This window comes from Propithecus coquereli, unplaced genomic scaffold (genome assembly GCF_000956105.1).
Source record: "Propithecus coquereli isolate 6110/MARCELLA unplaced genomic scaffold, Pcoq_1.0 Scaffold440, whole genome shotgun sequence".
Classification (NCBI taxonomy): Eukaryota; Metazoa; Chordata; class Mammalia; order Primates; family Indriidae; genus Propithecus; species Propithecus coquereli.
Window position 1 is genome coordinate 188,234 of NW_012150175.1, and position 15,799 is coordinate 204,032.

Sequence of the window (15,799 nt, forward strand, 5' to 3'; positions counted from 1 at the left end):
AACTTCCAGATTAATTGCAGAAGATCAATTGCTAGTTAACAGAGACACTACTTTCCTTCCCTGGCTAATAAAGTGTCACTTGCCAGAGCCCCTGAGCACTGAGAACCCTAGTGCTTCTGTCTCTGTGGCCCGAGAACCCAGGCGCCTCCCCTGTCTGCCTGCCTGTCCAGCCTGCCTCAGACTCCCCTCCAGCCACCCAAGGGTGGGCTAGGAGGGAAGGCAGGGCTGGCTGGCCTGATGGACAGAGTGAGTCACCACGTGGCCGCCCGGTGGGTGAGTGTGTTTGCCTCCGTGCAGCAGCAGCAGAAGCCACTTCCCAGGTGCGTGGCTGTGCCCCAAGTCCCCGTGGCAGATGGCTGGGTCCTGAGCACACAGCAGAGCTTGTGAGGGGCTACAGCTGGGACTGCCACTCAGCTGGAAGCTCTGGAAGTTTAACCCCTGCCTGTCCCATACTGCGTGAGTTCTTCACCTGTCACTGAACAGAGCATCGTGGGCTCCTTGGCCCTGGTGCTCTCCTGGGACACGTCAGGCACTAGGGACTCAAAGAGGCAGGATGCTTGAGTCTGCACATCCTTTAGCGATACATAGTAGGACATGCACCCAGACAGTGCATGAGAGTGAAAGGGAGACCTCTTAATAATCACCACGGGACACGCCTAGGCCGAGTGGGGTGTGGCTGGTCACCCCACTAACACGTCTAGACACACCTCGGATCTGTCCTCCACCCGCCACCCTCGGGATTCCTGCGCCCCTCCAGCTGGTCTCCTTGTCCCTAGTCCTGCCGAGAGAGCTGTTGCAAATGCACGTCTGGCCACACCCCTCTTCCTCAACACCCTCTAGAAGCTCCCCATTGCCCTGGGATCCCTCCACGTCCCTGTTTACATCCAAGTCCCAGACACAGCGAGCTTTCAGTTCTGGCTGTGCCAGGCCCGGACCCTCTTCATCGAAGTGACACAAGCACACTCACCGTCCTGGTCTCAGCTTAGCTGGCCCTTCCTCCGGAAGCCCTCCCTGATTGCCCAGCCCTATACTCACTGCCCACATCCACACCTTCCCCGGGCCTCCGGCACTCTGCAGGGGGATTCCTGAGGACGTGGACTCTGAGCTCCGTCCTTCCTGGTGCCCCCCAGCCTCCCGGCCCCCCACACTGAGCCCGGCACCCAGTAGCTGCTGCCTAAGAATGTGTTTGGTGAACACAGGAATGCAGAGGAATTGCTGGCTGTTGTCCCTAGAAATCCTTAACTGCTTTGTCGCCTGAACCAAGAGATGTCTCTGCCCAGCTGCGGCAGAGTCTGCAGGACACAAATGGTCAAAGGGACTGTGGCTGTCAGCGGGCTGAGGCATCACACCCACGCACGCCAGCACTCAAGTCCACCTCACAGGGCTTCTGTGAGTCCTGCCAGCTCTCTCCGCCATCCAACCACCGAAGGCTCCAGCTCAGGGGACCCTGACCCCCTCCTGAAAGCACTGGCCACATCACAGCCTCTGGTGTTTCTCTGTGATTTGGGTAGACAGCAGCGACGTGCAACCCGCAACGCGGTAGGGAGGGCGATGCCAGTCCCCCCCACCTCGTGCCTTCCCCTCCTTGCCCGACACATCCAGAGCACCCAGGGCTGTGAGAATAAATGAGCGAGGAAAACCAGAGAGGAAAGCTCACCACCGTCACCAGAATTAAGCTTGGTGTGGAAAAGGAGCAGGACTCGTATAGCAGCCTTTCCTGAAGCAGACATTCTCAAGATTCAGAGTCCAAAATAGACAGAACCCCTGCAACCCAGGGGGACCCCTTGCCTCTCTTGTGCCCTGGAATTCACCTGCGTGTCCCACAGACATGTGCCCGGAGCTTTCTGAGAGCCAGACACTGTTAGATGCTACGAGCGACACAAAGACGATGGAGGCAGGAGCCCAGACTGCACAGAGCACCCTCTGACCGGGGGATAAGGCGCATTCAGAGCTTTTACACAGGGCAGCAAGTGACAAAGGACAACCAGGGAGGGCGTGGAGGAGCAGCATGTGAGTGGGGTTTGAGTCCTGGGCAGCATCCAGAACGGGGAAGCCCAGGGGCCACGTGAAGGAAAGCAAAGGTCGGTTGAAGGTAGTCATGTCCCTGCCCTTCTCCATCCATCAGCTGCCACTCCCCGGGCTGTCTATAACTCATCCATTAGAGAAGGGAAAATCAATATTTACCAGCGTAAATTAAAACCCGAACAGCCAGGGTGCAGGCAGGGTCTGTGAGCAGAGAGTGGCTCCGTGGGCATCCAGGTGGCACCCCATGCACATTGGGACCTGGGGACACTCAGGGAATGCAATGGAGCAAGTGGGCCTTTGGGCCCAGGGAGCCAGCTGGGAACCACCAGAACTGTCCTGTCTGCTCTCCTGCAGCGTCATCCGTAGGGAGCACGGAGACCCCCTCATCGAGGAGCTCAATCCTGGTGACGCCTTGGAGCCTGAGGGCCGGGGCACAGGTGAGGGGTACCTGGGGGCTCCGGCCCACACTCCCCCGTCTCAGTGCCGCCCATACCCTGCGGGGAGGGGGGAGCCGATCCCACAGCCAATCCCTGAGGGCTGAGCTTCAAGAGCAGGGGTGAGAGTGGAGGTGGGGGAGCCCCAGGGACTGCAGGCAGGGAGCAGAGGAGGGGAGGGTCCATTCCCCCAACCCCAGGCTGCTGGGGCGGAGGCGGGGCAATGGGAATCTGGGGGTCTATGGGCAGAAGTTTCTCTGACCACGCCTTGCTGGTGGGGATGGAGAAGAGAGGAGAGGAGTGAGCCCCTCCTGCTCTCAGGCAGGGGACCCTGCCATCTGAGCCCTCCCCTTGGCACTCAGTGTGGTGTCAGACAGAGAGCACTGGGCCAGGAGTCCCAAGACCTGGATGTGCCGTGGCCCTGCTTTGCTGTCTTGAAAAAGCTCCTTTATCTTCCGGGTCTTGTTCTGCACATACATAAAATGGGGGAAATTATACTTACCCTCCTCACCTCTCTGGTCATAATGAGGACCAAAAGGAGAACATGTATAGGCAAACACTTGATAATTTGACAAAAAGCTGTGCAAAAATAACAGGTGTGCATTATTCAAACCATAATAGAAGGACCAAAAAGAAGTCCGTAAGGTCCGAGTAATTCACACCCACCCTCTCCATGGCAGGTATGGGGGAAGGAAGGGAACTTGTGTTCCGCGAGTCCCTATCATGAGCCAGCCCGTGGGCAGGAGAGGAGACAGGCTGGAAGTCCCGGTCCCCCTGCCCCAGCGCTGTGCTCTTCTCTGCCTCCCACGGCCGGCCGCAGGGACACTGCCCTGGTTGGGAGCCCCTCTCCCCCCGGGGTCTCCTGACCAGTGGCCGGAAGTGGAATCTGCATTGCCTGTAGGGGGCGTGGTGACCGACTTCGATGGAGACGGCATGCTGGACCTCATCTTGTCCCACGGAGAGTCCATGGCTCAGCCACTGTCCGTCTTCCGCGGCAATCAGGTGCGCGGGGACCTCAGGACCCACAACCCCAGCCCGGGCGCTCTCCCGGTGGCCGAGGGCAAGGTGCCCGGTGCTGGCTTGGCGGGCGTGGCGGGAAACGGAATCCCTAGGCCGGGAGGAAGCATATGAATTCCCAGCAGGGCAGTAAACCTCAAGAAGGGCCACCTCCTGGGACAAGCCCTCAGCCCCTTGGCCATCTGCTGTCACTTCCCTGCCAAAAACTCGCTTCCCTGGTCTCTTGGCTTTCCCTCCTGTTTTCCCAGGGCCTCTCCTTCCTTCAGCCAATCTGTCTTCCCCCTTTCACCTTCCTAGCACGCTTCCTCTTCCTCTTTCTCCTCCGCCCTCTTTCTTCCCTTCCTCTTCCTTCCTCCTCCTGCCCTCCTGTCCTCCCATCCTCCCTGCTCTTCCCCCACCACGCTGATGCCCCCGAGTCTCCTGTCTCCCCCGCTGCAGGGCTTCAGCAACAACTGGCTGCGAGTGGTGCCTCGGACCCGGTTTGGGGCCTTTGCCAGAGGGGCCAAGGTCGTGCTCTACACCAAGAAGAGCGGGGCCCACCTGAGGATCATCGACGGGGGCTCAGGCTACCTGTGTGAGATGGAGCCCGTGGCACACTTTGGCCTGGGTGAGTCGGGGCCCCAAAACAAGAAACAACTTGGATGTCCTTCAGTAGGTTAATGGTTCCACAAACTGTGGTACATCCGGCCCATGTACATCCGGCCCGTGAAATATTACTCAGCCGTAATAGAAATAAACCACTGATACATGCATGCAACAGCTTGGATAGGTAGGTCTCCAGGGCTCATCTCCAAAGATCACATCCTGCATGATTCTGTTTACAAAACATTCTTGAAGTGACAAAATTATACACATGGAAAAGAGATCAGTGGTTGCCAGGGGTTAGAGGTGGCGGGAAGGAGAGGGATGGGTGTGACTTTAAAGGGACAGCCGGAGGGGATCTTTGTGGTTCTGTATCTTGCGGTGGTGGTTACACGAATCTACACGAGTCTACTCATGTGAAAGGATGACATGGACACAGTGACACACAGTGTCAGATCTCTGGTTTCGATATCAGACCATAGTTACGTGAGCTGTGGCCATTCGCGGGAACCGGGTGAAGGGTACACAGGACTTCTCAGCACCATCTTTATAACTTCCTGGGAGTCTGTAATTATTTCAAAATAAAATATTTTTAAAGAAATGCATTGGGGGGGGATTAGTAAAAAAAGTCTAAAAAGTCTTCTGGCAGGAGGGGGGATTATAATAATGGAAAAAACACTGAGAAACACCAGAGGAGCCAGGAGTGTCTTTACTAAAATGCAATGGTTAAGAAAGCATTTGAGTCAAATATTGCTATGTTGAAAGTCAGACACCTTCTCCGTGTGTTAGCATTGCATGAGGTGATATAATTTTAATATAAAAAGACTAGGCAATATGGTCTCAAATTAATAAATAGATATGTTAATATTATACACACATTGTATGTGCAGAAAAAACTGAAAAAAAATGCAAAAAGTGAGAACAACCATTCTGTCTGAGTGGCTGGACTAATATAGCAGCTCTCACTTTTCCAGACACGGTGACACGGTGCCACGTGCCTTGCTCTTAGTACTTCATTTAATCCTCAGGACTAACTTATGAGATGGGCATTATTATCCCCATCTTATAAATGGGAAAACCGAGGATCAGAACAATTAAGAAACCTGTTGCCCAAAGTCACTTAAATGACAGAGCTGGGATTCAAACCCAGGCCTCCTGGAGTACGTGATTTTTATTTTCTTCCCATGTGTTTTGTTGTGTGTGTATACGCTCCAGTTTTTATAGGGAACACATAATATTTATGTGTAGTCTGAAAAAGAAGCAATAAATATTTAGAGGACCCAGGGTCTGGTTATATGATTGTATTCTCGGGCTATTTCACCCTGATGGGTCAGCCTGAGGTTGGAGCATCTATCACTCCCAAGTCAGCCGTTGGCTCTGCTGGCTTTAAAGGCACAAGATGACTTTTAAATACACAGTCCTCTCTTGCAAAATGGCAGTAGCCGGCATTCATCAAGTTGTGGCTTATGCAGAGCACTTAGCCCAGTGCCTGGCACATACTGACCACAACATGATGAATCACAACCCGCATCCAGAAAACTGAGGCTGAGGTCAAGTAACTTGCCCCAAATCACTCCAGAAAATAGGGAGAGCTGGATTTGTACCCCACCTCCTGGGACACCATGGCCTGAGTTGTGACCACTGCCATCACCACGTCCTGCAGCTGCTGTGTGTGCAGCCAGGCAGGGCCCTTCGTGCTGCTTCTTTCTTACTGGACGTCCACATCCCCTCAGTTACCGGGCAACCCCAGTGATGCCATGCAAGCACCAAGGTGATGGCACCGTGTCATGGCGTCTATCCAGGTGTCTGGTTGGCCATCAACCCCTACCCCATTGAACAGAAAAGGAAGCTGAGGTGCACACAGCAAATCAATGGCGAGGCCAGGAGGGGGCTGAGGTCCTCCTTCCCCACATCCCTTCGGCAGCCTCTGCTATTTTAAGATGTGTTTTGTGGGCCTCACTGGGTCCCTTCTCTGGCCAGAGTCTGCCCCTGCAAAGGACAGACCTGCTTCCTCAATTGGGAGGCACTGGCTGGGCCTTTGGTGGGATCAAGGGTGCGCAAGAGCCCCTTCTGGGCTGCCTGCCCCCCATCTCAGGGTTATATACACTGCACCTGGCCGGGAGCCCTCCCAAACGCCAGTCCTTGCTACCTTGCAAGGCCACAGGACTTGTTCTTGGTCTGAACTCTGGCTCTCCCTGCAGGGCCCACACACCCATCTCCACTTCCTAGCTGGCGGCAGGCAGAGGCGGCTCACTAGCAAACCAGGACACAAAAACACCCATAACCTACGTGCCTCCCCACCCAACTAGGGATCACAGCCGTGCCCCCGGCCCCACCCCCGCAGCCACCTTCCTCTCAGCTAATTGTTTGCAGGTGACTCAGAGCTGCTTCCCAGCCAGCTGGTGCTCATTTCAGGAAGGAAAATTCAGTGGCCCACATAAAAATTGCTTTATTAAAGTGCGAAAATATTCTACCAACTGTATTCTCACCATCTGTTTTGCTTGTAATTCTTCTGAAAAGCGCAGTTCTCTATGCCTGTTTGGCCTTTGTCCTTTAAAGGCTGCCAGAAGTAACTCGCTGCAGCTCCTGACCTCGTGTCTCTGCTGGTTAATGGGGTTCCCCTGCATGCCCCTGCCCGGCTGGCTGGCTGGAAGCCTGCTGCTGTGTGGTGTCCAGGAGCCGGGCCCCTCCGTCCTGCAGCTCCGTGAAGACTTAAGATGTCTCACAGGCAGCCTGGGGCAGAGGGGTCAGCTGAAGACAGGAGACTGGGTTCCAGTCCTAGCTCAGACACCTGCAAGTCACTTCACTTCGTCCAGCCTCAATGTCCACATCTGGAGAATGGGGATAAAACACTCACCTCCTAGGTACACAGGCTCCAAAGTCCCTCCCCAGTCTCGTCTCCCGCCCACCCCACCTAACACACATTCTCACACTCTGCTTCCCCCACTTTGAACTTCTCCCTGACCTTCCAGCACACCACGCCCTTTCACACCTCCGTACCTTTGCCCACGCTGTTATCTGGCTGGAATACTCCTTCCTTCCCTTCTCTACCTCACAGACTCTTATTCCTCCTGCAACACCCGAATGAAATGACCCGCCTCTCTCACTGAGTGGTACCAGTGCTGCTGCTGCCCTTTCCCAGGCACTTGCGTTCATTGCTCCTACAGGGATCAGCGCCTCCAGAATGGGGCCTGGGCCTGTGCCATGCACTGCGGAATCCCACATCCCCGCGCAGTGCTTGGCACTGGGCGTGGGGGCGGGGTGGGCTCTGGGATCAGGCAGAGCTTAGGCTGGGTAACTTCGGGCAATTCACTTCGCCCCTCCAAGTCTCAGCTGTCTCATCTCCAACACGGGAATTATAAAGCTAGTTCCTTCCCCGTGGAGATGTGAGGATTCGATGGGTTAACACTGTAAAGCACTTGGTTCGGTGTGGGGCACGTTGTAAGTGTTCGCTGTTATTACAGTGTCTAAGAGCCCATGCGACCGGGATGAGCAGGGTCCTGAATCATCGACACTCATATTCCATGAAGGGCTGCGCTTCCCGGGAGCGTTAGGGCTCTCGGCCAGCACTCCATCTTACAGATGAAGAAACTGAGGCCTAGAGAGGATGCCCAGGACAGCACAGTCCTCAGCAGCAGAGGAGGGAGACCATCTCGTAGCCCCAGCCCCTGGGTCTGGAGGACGAGAGGCAGCAGGGCTCAGGACTAGGTGCAGCAAATGCCAGATGTAAATTTGCGATCGTCTGTGAATATTCGGCGACTCTTTTGAGTTATTTGTGGCACTTCAGTTAGGCTGGAAAATGTATTCGTGTCGCTGTTCTGTTGTCTTAGGTGAGAAACATTTGCTTTTCTTTTTCTCTCTTTTTTTTTTTTTAACAGAAAATGTTTACTTTTTACGTGTGCCACTTAATTGGGGCACTTGTATACTCTAAAAATGCCAAATCTCTTGCACGTCAAGATTCTACTTCAAAACAGAAAAAAATCTGTTGTTGGCACCCCCGTTTCCACCCCCTGCCACAGGAGGATGGCCGTGGATGGAGGTAGTGGAGGCCTAGGCACTGCTGGGAAACAATTTCTGCTTCATAAAGCAAAACCCAGAGCCAGTAACGAGAGGGTCTCTGCGGGAGGAGGGACCGGGCTGTGAGTAAAGTCTCTGCCCTCTGAACCTGGCCCCTACTGCAGCCCCGAGTGCCCACGGGGGCAGTGACTGCTGTCCCCGCCACTCTTCCAGAGTGTGGCAGCTGGTCCCTGCCCTCATAAACTCACAGCACGGCAGCAGGGAGGCTGGAACATTCCAGTGAGACTTCTCTGCAGGCCAGGGGGCAAGAACAAAAGGGAGCCAAACGCAGGGAGGATAGGGAAGCCGGGTGGTGTGGCCCTCGAGGAGTCACTTCCTCTGGAAGCCCCCATGGACGTCCTGGCCCTTCACGACGCCATCTGAGCCCCCCAACCCCTGCAGCACAGAGGCGTCCACACACAGATTTTTCTCAAGGTCTGCATGTGACTTCCAACCCCCTTTTCTAAAATATGGGAGCCCCTTTTATACATCAAGATATTTTGTAGACCACCCTCCACCCCCATAGTAGCTATCACTGTAAAATCCACTAGTGGATAGGAATGGCCAAAGGCTAATATACATTCAACAGCACTTTTAAGTTTGTTTTCTAGCAGTATCTACACACATTAGGAAAAGTAGCAGTGCACACACGTGGGGGATGTATTATCTATTCAGCCTGGGAATGATGCTCGGGGGAATAGATGGATTTGAGGATCCCCTGTAGGACCCTGTGCCCCCACAGCTGGCCCACCCTGGTGGCTGATACAGAGACGCTGCCCTCCTTCCTGCAGGTGAGGCCCAGCCCCCAATCCATCACCATTAGCCTGACCCGGCCACAGTGCCGGGCCTGTTTCTTACTCAGGGAGCTGGGACAGGCTCTGACAGTGCCTAAACACCCAACAAATCCTTCCAAACTGCTTCCTGCCCATGCTGTAACATGTCGCTTTAGGGGTGTGTGTGAACGGGCTCACCATAAATATTCTCTGAGCTTCATGCGATCTGTAAACATCCCAGCTTTGCAGAATGGTCCTTCTCCTGTGCCCCCCACCCACCTGCTCTCCATCATCACATCTTTTCCAAGTTGTTTTTTTAATTTTTTTTTTAGAAAAAGGGGTCTCACTATGTTGCCCAGGCTGGCCTCACACTCCAGGGCTCAAGTGATCCTCCTGCCTCAGCCCCACAAGTGGCTGGGACTACAGGTGCACACCAGCACACCTGGCTCTTTATTTAGGATTCAGCTCAAATGCCTCTTCCCCAAAAGGCTGTCCTGACCACCCTGACTAGTAAAGGACCCAGCCAACCCCAGGTTCCTCTTGACCTATTGTCCTGTTTTTGGTTTCTTCACAAAGTTTGTCAATATCTGACCTGACTTACCTGTTGGTCTGTTTCCCTCTCTCCCCACTGGAGTGGAAGCTCTACGAGAACAGGGACATCCCCAGTGACAAAAGACAGCCCAGCCCCTAGTAGAGCTCAGTAACTGTAAATATCGGAGGCATGCCCAACGTGACAAAGTGAGCAGCTGCAGAGCTGGGATTTGTTTCCAGGCCTCCCAGCAGCCCACTCCCTGCCACATTCTTTCCAACATGCCAGGTTAGTGGAAGAGCCAAGATTTCAACCCCAGGACCCCCAAGTCAACCTGCTTACCACCAGGCCTTACCTTCTCCCAAATGCAGCCTCAAGCAGCTTGACCAGTCTGCTAGAATGTAAGTTCTAGAGCTGCACTATCCAATATGGCAGCCACTAGCCATGTGTGGCTATTTAAACATAAATTAATTAGAATTAAATAAAACTTAAAATTCAGTTCCTCAGTCCCACTGGTCCCACTTCAAGCACTCAGCAGCCGTGTGTGGTAGTGGCCGCCATAGTGGACAGCACAGAGACAGAACATTCCTGTCCTTGCAGAGCGTTCTAGTGGACAGCATTGCTCTGGAGAGGAGGGACCTCAAATCTGTCTCGTTGACCATTTCCCTAGCACTTAGAACAGTGTTCAATTAATATTTTTATTAATACATTAATGCCAATACTGTGGGCGAGAGCCTCCCACTCTCCTCTGCTGCTGACTCTCTCTCCTTCTGTCCCACAGGGAAGGATGAAGCCAGCAGTGTGGAGGTGACATGGCCAGATGGCAAAATGGTGAGCCGGAACGTGGCCAGTGGGGAAACGAACTCGGTGCTGGAGATCCCCTACCCCCAGGATGAGGACGGACTCCAGGACACAGCCCCACTGGAGGTGGGCATGGGCATCCGGGCCTCACACCCAGAAAAGCAGGCTCCAACCCACAAGCTGCAGCTGGGTTCCCAGGCAGGCTTAGCCTCTAGAATGGTGGAAATCTTCTTGGCAAAGGGAAGGCTTCATAATGATCCCTCCATCTGTAGTTTGCATGACGCTATCACACCCACATCTCTTGTGCTTCTCACAGAAACCCTAGCATATCGGCAGAGCAAGTATTTTTGCACCCATTTTACAGAGGAGGAAAACAGAGGCCAAGAAAGGGAACCCACCAGGGCCTGCTGAGGCTGCACAGCCAGTTGCGAGCAGAGCTAGGAATTGACCCCAGGTCTCCCGCTCTCCTCCTAGTTCTTTCCAGTCTCTTCCTGTTGCCCCGAGGGTGGGGCGCAGACCCAGTAGCAGGGGCTCTGGGGGCTCTGAGAGGAGCAGCTCTGGACCCACATCCAGAGTGTCCTTCTAACTCTGATGTGTTCACTTGGTTGCAAGTAACAGGAACGCACTCAAAGTCACACAAATGGCAGGGGCTTATAAGGAGAGCCTAGGGTAGCTCACAGAATCCAAGGGGAACCTCAGGATGAGTAGGAACGGAGACGGCTTGGTGGCCTCAGCCCCAGGAGCACAAGGACCTTTGTCATTAGTGCACTGGCTTTGGGGGGGCTACCCTTCCCCAGCAATCCCCACCTGCCCCCCATTCGTCAGTACAGATGGCTGACATTGCCCATCTCGTGTGAGTGTTAGGTTTCGAGTCCCCCTACCCCGCCACCAGCTGCTGTCTCTGGACCTCCGCAGAGAAAGAGTGGGCGCGGACAGAGTGGGCCCTCCAGCCGGGCGCGGCCAGCTCCCAGCTCTGTCTCTGTGTCAGTTAGTTCAAATTCTTGCCGCAAAGCCTTTGCCTCACACCTCCCGCCGGATGTCCACCCCTCAGCCACCAGCCCGGCCAGGGAGATGGGACACAAACATGGCTTGCAGGTGCCCGCCCCTGTGAGGGGAGGGTCTCCCAGAGGAGAGGGGATGGGCAGTGAGCAGACCCCTCAAAAAGCATCTCCCAGCTCTCCTTACGCCCTGCCCTGACAAACCCAGTCTCTGTGTCTGGGTGACACTAAGGAGGGACAGGCTTTCTTAGGTGTCCCGGCTCAGGTGCATGAATCCCACATGTAGGGAAATGAGCAAGAATTTGAACTGTATCCGTTTGTGGCCTTCCCCCCAGTCTCCTATTCTAAGGGGTCCTGCAGGGGGGTGGCCAGGCCAGAGCTAAGAGCACCCCTCATACTGGTGTTAAGATGACAGCACTCTGTGGCTGTAACTAGGAGCGAACCTGAGATGACACCTTCTCGGCTCACTAGTGTCTCTGTTTCTGCCCACCTTGCAGTGCGGCCAAGGATTCTCCCAGCAGGAAAATGGCCATTGCATGGGTGAGTTGCCCACAGGCACCAGGGGACGGGGCAAAGGCGAGATCTCCCTGGGGAATGTCAGCCTGACCCGTGGCAAGGTCCAGGGTGCAGACAAGGGGCAGAAAGGCAGAGAGGGCAGGGTGTTGTCGGTCCCTGGGGCTCCAGATGCCAAGACAACCACCGCATGACTCACCAAGTAGGGAGTGACTTAGTGACCACAGGCCGAATCACTGCAGCTCTGGGAACTGGCCGGGGCTTCCCTGCCGTGCATACCAAGAGAGCATGCGTGGGGAGGAGACACACTGCCACCTGGACGCTGGGGACTGTGGTGGCTGGAGTGGCCATGCTTCACCCTGGTTCAGGGCAGAAAGCAAGGGGGCTGGCAGGCGAGGGCGGGCATTTCCGGGGCATTGGGCAGAACCGGGTGTGGAACATGGTCACAGTGCAGAAGGGAGAACACAGCCTGGCACGTCACTGGGGACAGGCGGGCAGCTGCAGCACTCCCAAGACGGCAGCTGCGGGAGGGTCCAGGGGCCCGCCCAGAATGGGAAGGGGCAGCCTAGAGGCTCCGTGTCCGGAAAACCTTCAACCCAACACCTTCCATCCCAGTGGCCAGTGACGAGGGGTCAGGCCAAGGATTCCTCCTTCCTTAGACCCTCGGGCAGCATGCTTCTGAAGTCCACCCTGCAGCCGCTCATTAGCCCGGGCTGATGACTTGGCTGCAGAGATACGAGAGCAAACAAGACACACACAACTCCAGCCCTCAGGGAGCTGACTGCCATGGAGAGACACACGAGGAAGCAGCTGATGGCCACAGTGTGATCAGGGCCGAGATGCGGCAGGGCAGGGGCTTGGGAGCACGAAGCAGGGGCCCTAGACCAGTCTGGGGGCCCTGGAAGGTGCCCCAGGGAAAGGCAATTCTAAGCTGGGACCTGAGGGAGGACAAGGAGCACGACAGGCACAGAGGGGAGACAGTGCGCTGGTGGCAGGCACTGCCTGGGCAGAGGACGCAGGTGAGGAAGTGGGGGGCACAGTGCTAAGGGCGGCTTGAGGAGGAAATGACTCCGCTCCACGCTCCACGTTCCCATGCGGGCCCCACTCCAAACAGTGCAGACACAGACAAGTTCCAGAGTCTTCTCTGCTCGCTGGAAGGATCCCCTGAGATCCCCGGCCCAGTCCGTCTACCTCTTCATTGTCCGACAGACGTTTCCGTGCCTCCTGCACACCAGGCAGGGTGCTGGGTGCTGGGGTGCCAGCGGAGCGCCCCCTGGAGGGGCCTTCACGCTAGTGGGGGGAGACAAACCCCCACCACATGACCACGCAGCTGGACGAGGCCGTGCAAGAGCCAAGTAGGCAGCGTGCTCTCTGGAGACCGTCAGACAAGGGGTCGAGGAGGGCTTCTGGGAAGTGGGTCTTTGAGCCGACACCTGCAGGATGCGAAGGACCCAGCCCAGAAGGAGCTGAGGGAAGAGCGAGGAGCAGGAGGCAGGACTAAGGCTCAGGTGCCGAGGGGCAGGAAGAGACCCGTGTGCCTGGAGACGAGGAGGAGGCTGCGAGGCCTGGTCGGGCCCTTGGAAGTTAAGCAGGAGAGTGGCGTGATGCGATTCATTTCAAAAGATCACTCCGGCTGCAGAACTGCAGGCTGGGTTGGAGGGAAGAGTGGAAGCCACAGAGGCCTGTGAGGAGGCAACGGCCAAAATCCAGTCGTGGGAAGAGGGTGGTGGCAGAGGAGCGAGACAGAGGTGCCAGGTGAGAGGTGGACAGAGGGCAGAACGGACAGGCTCCACCGTGAAATTGCACACGGGGGAAGGAAGACAGAGCAGTCAGGGTCACTGCGACCTCTCCTTGAGTGCGAGTGGATGAGGGGCACTGATTGAGCTGGGGAAGACGGAACGGAGGGCAGAAGAGGTTGGAGGACAGGGGAGAATCTAGAGTTCCATTTTGGATGTGTTGAATTAGAAGTGCCTATCAGAATCCAAGTGGAACTGTCCGGGAGGTCACTGGTCATTGGAGTCACAGGTCTGGAGCCCAGGGGAGAGGTTGTGGCTGGAGGTGGGAAGCTTGGAATCACCATGTGTGAAGAGATCACCTAGAGAAGTTGTGGTAGATAGAAGAGAGATCCCAGGACCAAGCCTGAGCACCCCCCAACGTGTAGAGGCCAAGTACAGGAGGAGCCAGCCAAGGAACTGAAGGAAACCGAGGCCCAGAAGGGAGGACATGCCCAAAGCCACACAGGGGGTGGGCAGGCAGAGCCTGAGCTAGGACCCCCCGCCCCACACCTCCATGGTGAGTGGCTACCCTCACCTTTCAGACACCAACGAATGCATCCAGTTCCCATTCGTGTGCCCTCGAGACAAGCCCGTGTGTGTCAACACCTACGGAAGCTACAAGTGCAGGACCAACAAGAGGTGCAGTCGGGGCTATGAGCCCAACGAGGATGGCACGGCCTGTGTAGGTGAGTGGGGCCCCAGCGCAGACCGGCAGCAGAGGGAAGCACCTTCCACCGGGGAGCTCTGGGTAGGCCCCAGAGCAAGGCCCCAGCCCCTGCCTTCTCCTGGCTGGATAGAGTTTCCTTAGACCCACACTGGGTCTCCAGGGAAGACCATGACAGAGGCTTGGAGAAGCCCCATCACTGCCGCCATCACCTGAAGGACCCCAGGGTGCTATGTCCCAGCCTGAGGCTATCAGTCTTCTTTCATTTCCTAAAACAAGTGTTCCTACCTTGAAGTCAGCCCATATTTTGGTAGCTGGGATAGAAGCTAGTGCCTGCTAAGCATCTTTGGCTGAATTTCTGAACTCGTAATTGTCTTCTTCCTCCCAAACTCCTTCCTCCACCCCCACCTCATCCCCACCCCCTTTCTCTCTTTCCCATTTTCTATCTCCCTTCCCCATGCTTTTTGCAGCTCAAGTGGCCTTTTTAGGTGGGTATTCTTCTGCCGCCTTTAGAATCTCTGAGCCTCTCTCTCAGGCCTCGTATCTTTCTCTAGGCCTTGGACTTTGCCTTCAGTTATATGCACTTTAAATCCTACCAATAAAGGAAAAAACAAAACAAAACTAACAACCTTTGTGGAAAACTAAATCTCTCTCCTGCTGCCTGTCTCTCTCTCCATGCCCGGTAGAATCTGCCGCGTGCTCCCTCTGAATGGACGGCAGGGTGGCCATCTTTGAAAAGGGAAGTTTGGGAGATACTGGTGCAACCTTGTTTGCGAAGCCTTTCTTTGCATGTTTTCTGAGAAAACAGAAAAGTCTCCCCAATACCCCATGCAGCCTCCCTCACACCTTCAGAAGAATCAAGATAGCGCTGTATCCTCCAATGTCCTGTGAGCTTCTTATTTTGCCCTTAACAAAGATGGCTCCCAAGTGGTGGCTTGCCCGGTTGGTTCAATAATGTATCATGTGCCTGCTGTTTCTGCTTTGTGTGCCCCGACTTCCTATGCTAGAGAAAGCCTTATTGGGGTCAGTGGTGATGATGGGTGGGAAACGGGTGGTCCTGTGGGACTCTTGATAAAAATGTTAAAGTTTGAACTTGCTGAGTCTTCCAGCCTCTTTTCTGGAGAAACTATGCCAATAAACTCTGCTAGATATTAGTACCTAGCTGGTGAAAAAAAGTGTCTGGGGCAAGTAGATGCTGGTTGGAATGCAGCAGCCCTTCCCTCATGGGTGCTTGGAAAGCAAATCATGTTATGGGAAAAGTACCCCCTCCAGGCACGAGTAGTGGTTTGGGTGTATACAGCAGTGTTCACATTTGGGGGACCAGGGTTGGGACCAGGTGAGGGAGGTGATATGAGTGAGGGGCAGACATAGAGGGTGTACTCTGGGCCTTTTACCTGGAGGAAGTCACTTGTCTCTGGGACTCTGGGACTCAGTTTCCCTAATCTAAATGACATGGGAGTTGGGCTGGTATTTCCCTAAGGGCCCTGTCCTTTGCAAGACTCCTCAATGTGTGGCTGGACATAGGCATGGCTCGTCTCAGGTTACCCTAATTTCTAGAAAGAACCTTGCAGCTTGGTCTCTGCAGTATCCTCAGAAAACTGAAAGCTCCCATAGCCAGAGAACCCTTTGGGG

The 15,799-nt window shown here is 55.1% G+C and overlaps 1 protein-coding gene across 4 annotated transcripts in view; it reads left to right on the top strand.

Moving 5' to 3' along the window:
- The window catches only part of CRTAC1 (cartilage acidic protein 1), a 149,292-nt gene that overhangs the window by 120,671 nt on the left and 12,822 nt on the right, over positions 1-15,799 (top strand). For 2 of the 4 annotated variants that reach the window (XM_012654458.1, XM_012654459.1), the window contains exons 9-14: positions 2,380-2,462; positions 3,361-3,461; positions 3,915-4,083; positions 10,198-10,343; positions 11,713-11,755; positions 14,046-14,189. In XM_012654458.1, coding sequence (XP_012509912.1) covers positions 2,380-2,462; positions 3,361-3,461; positions 3,915-4,083; positions 10,198-10,343; positions 11,713-11,755; positions 14,046-14,189 — 686 coding nt within the window. Of the gene's footprint in view, positions 1-2,379; positions 2,463-3,360; positions 3,462-3,914; positions 4,084-10,197; positions 10,344-11,712; positions 11,756-14,045; positions 14,190-14,637; positions 14,814-15,799 lie in introns of those variants that run through there. The other 2 variants (XM_012654460.1, XM_012654461.1) reach the window with 2 other exon arrangements.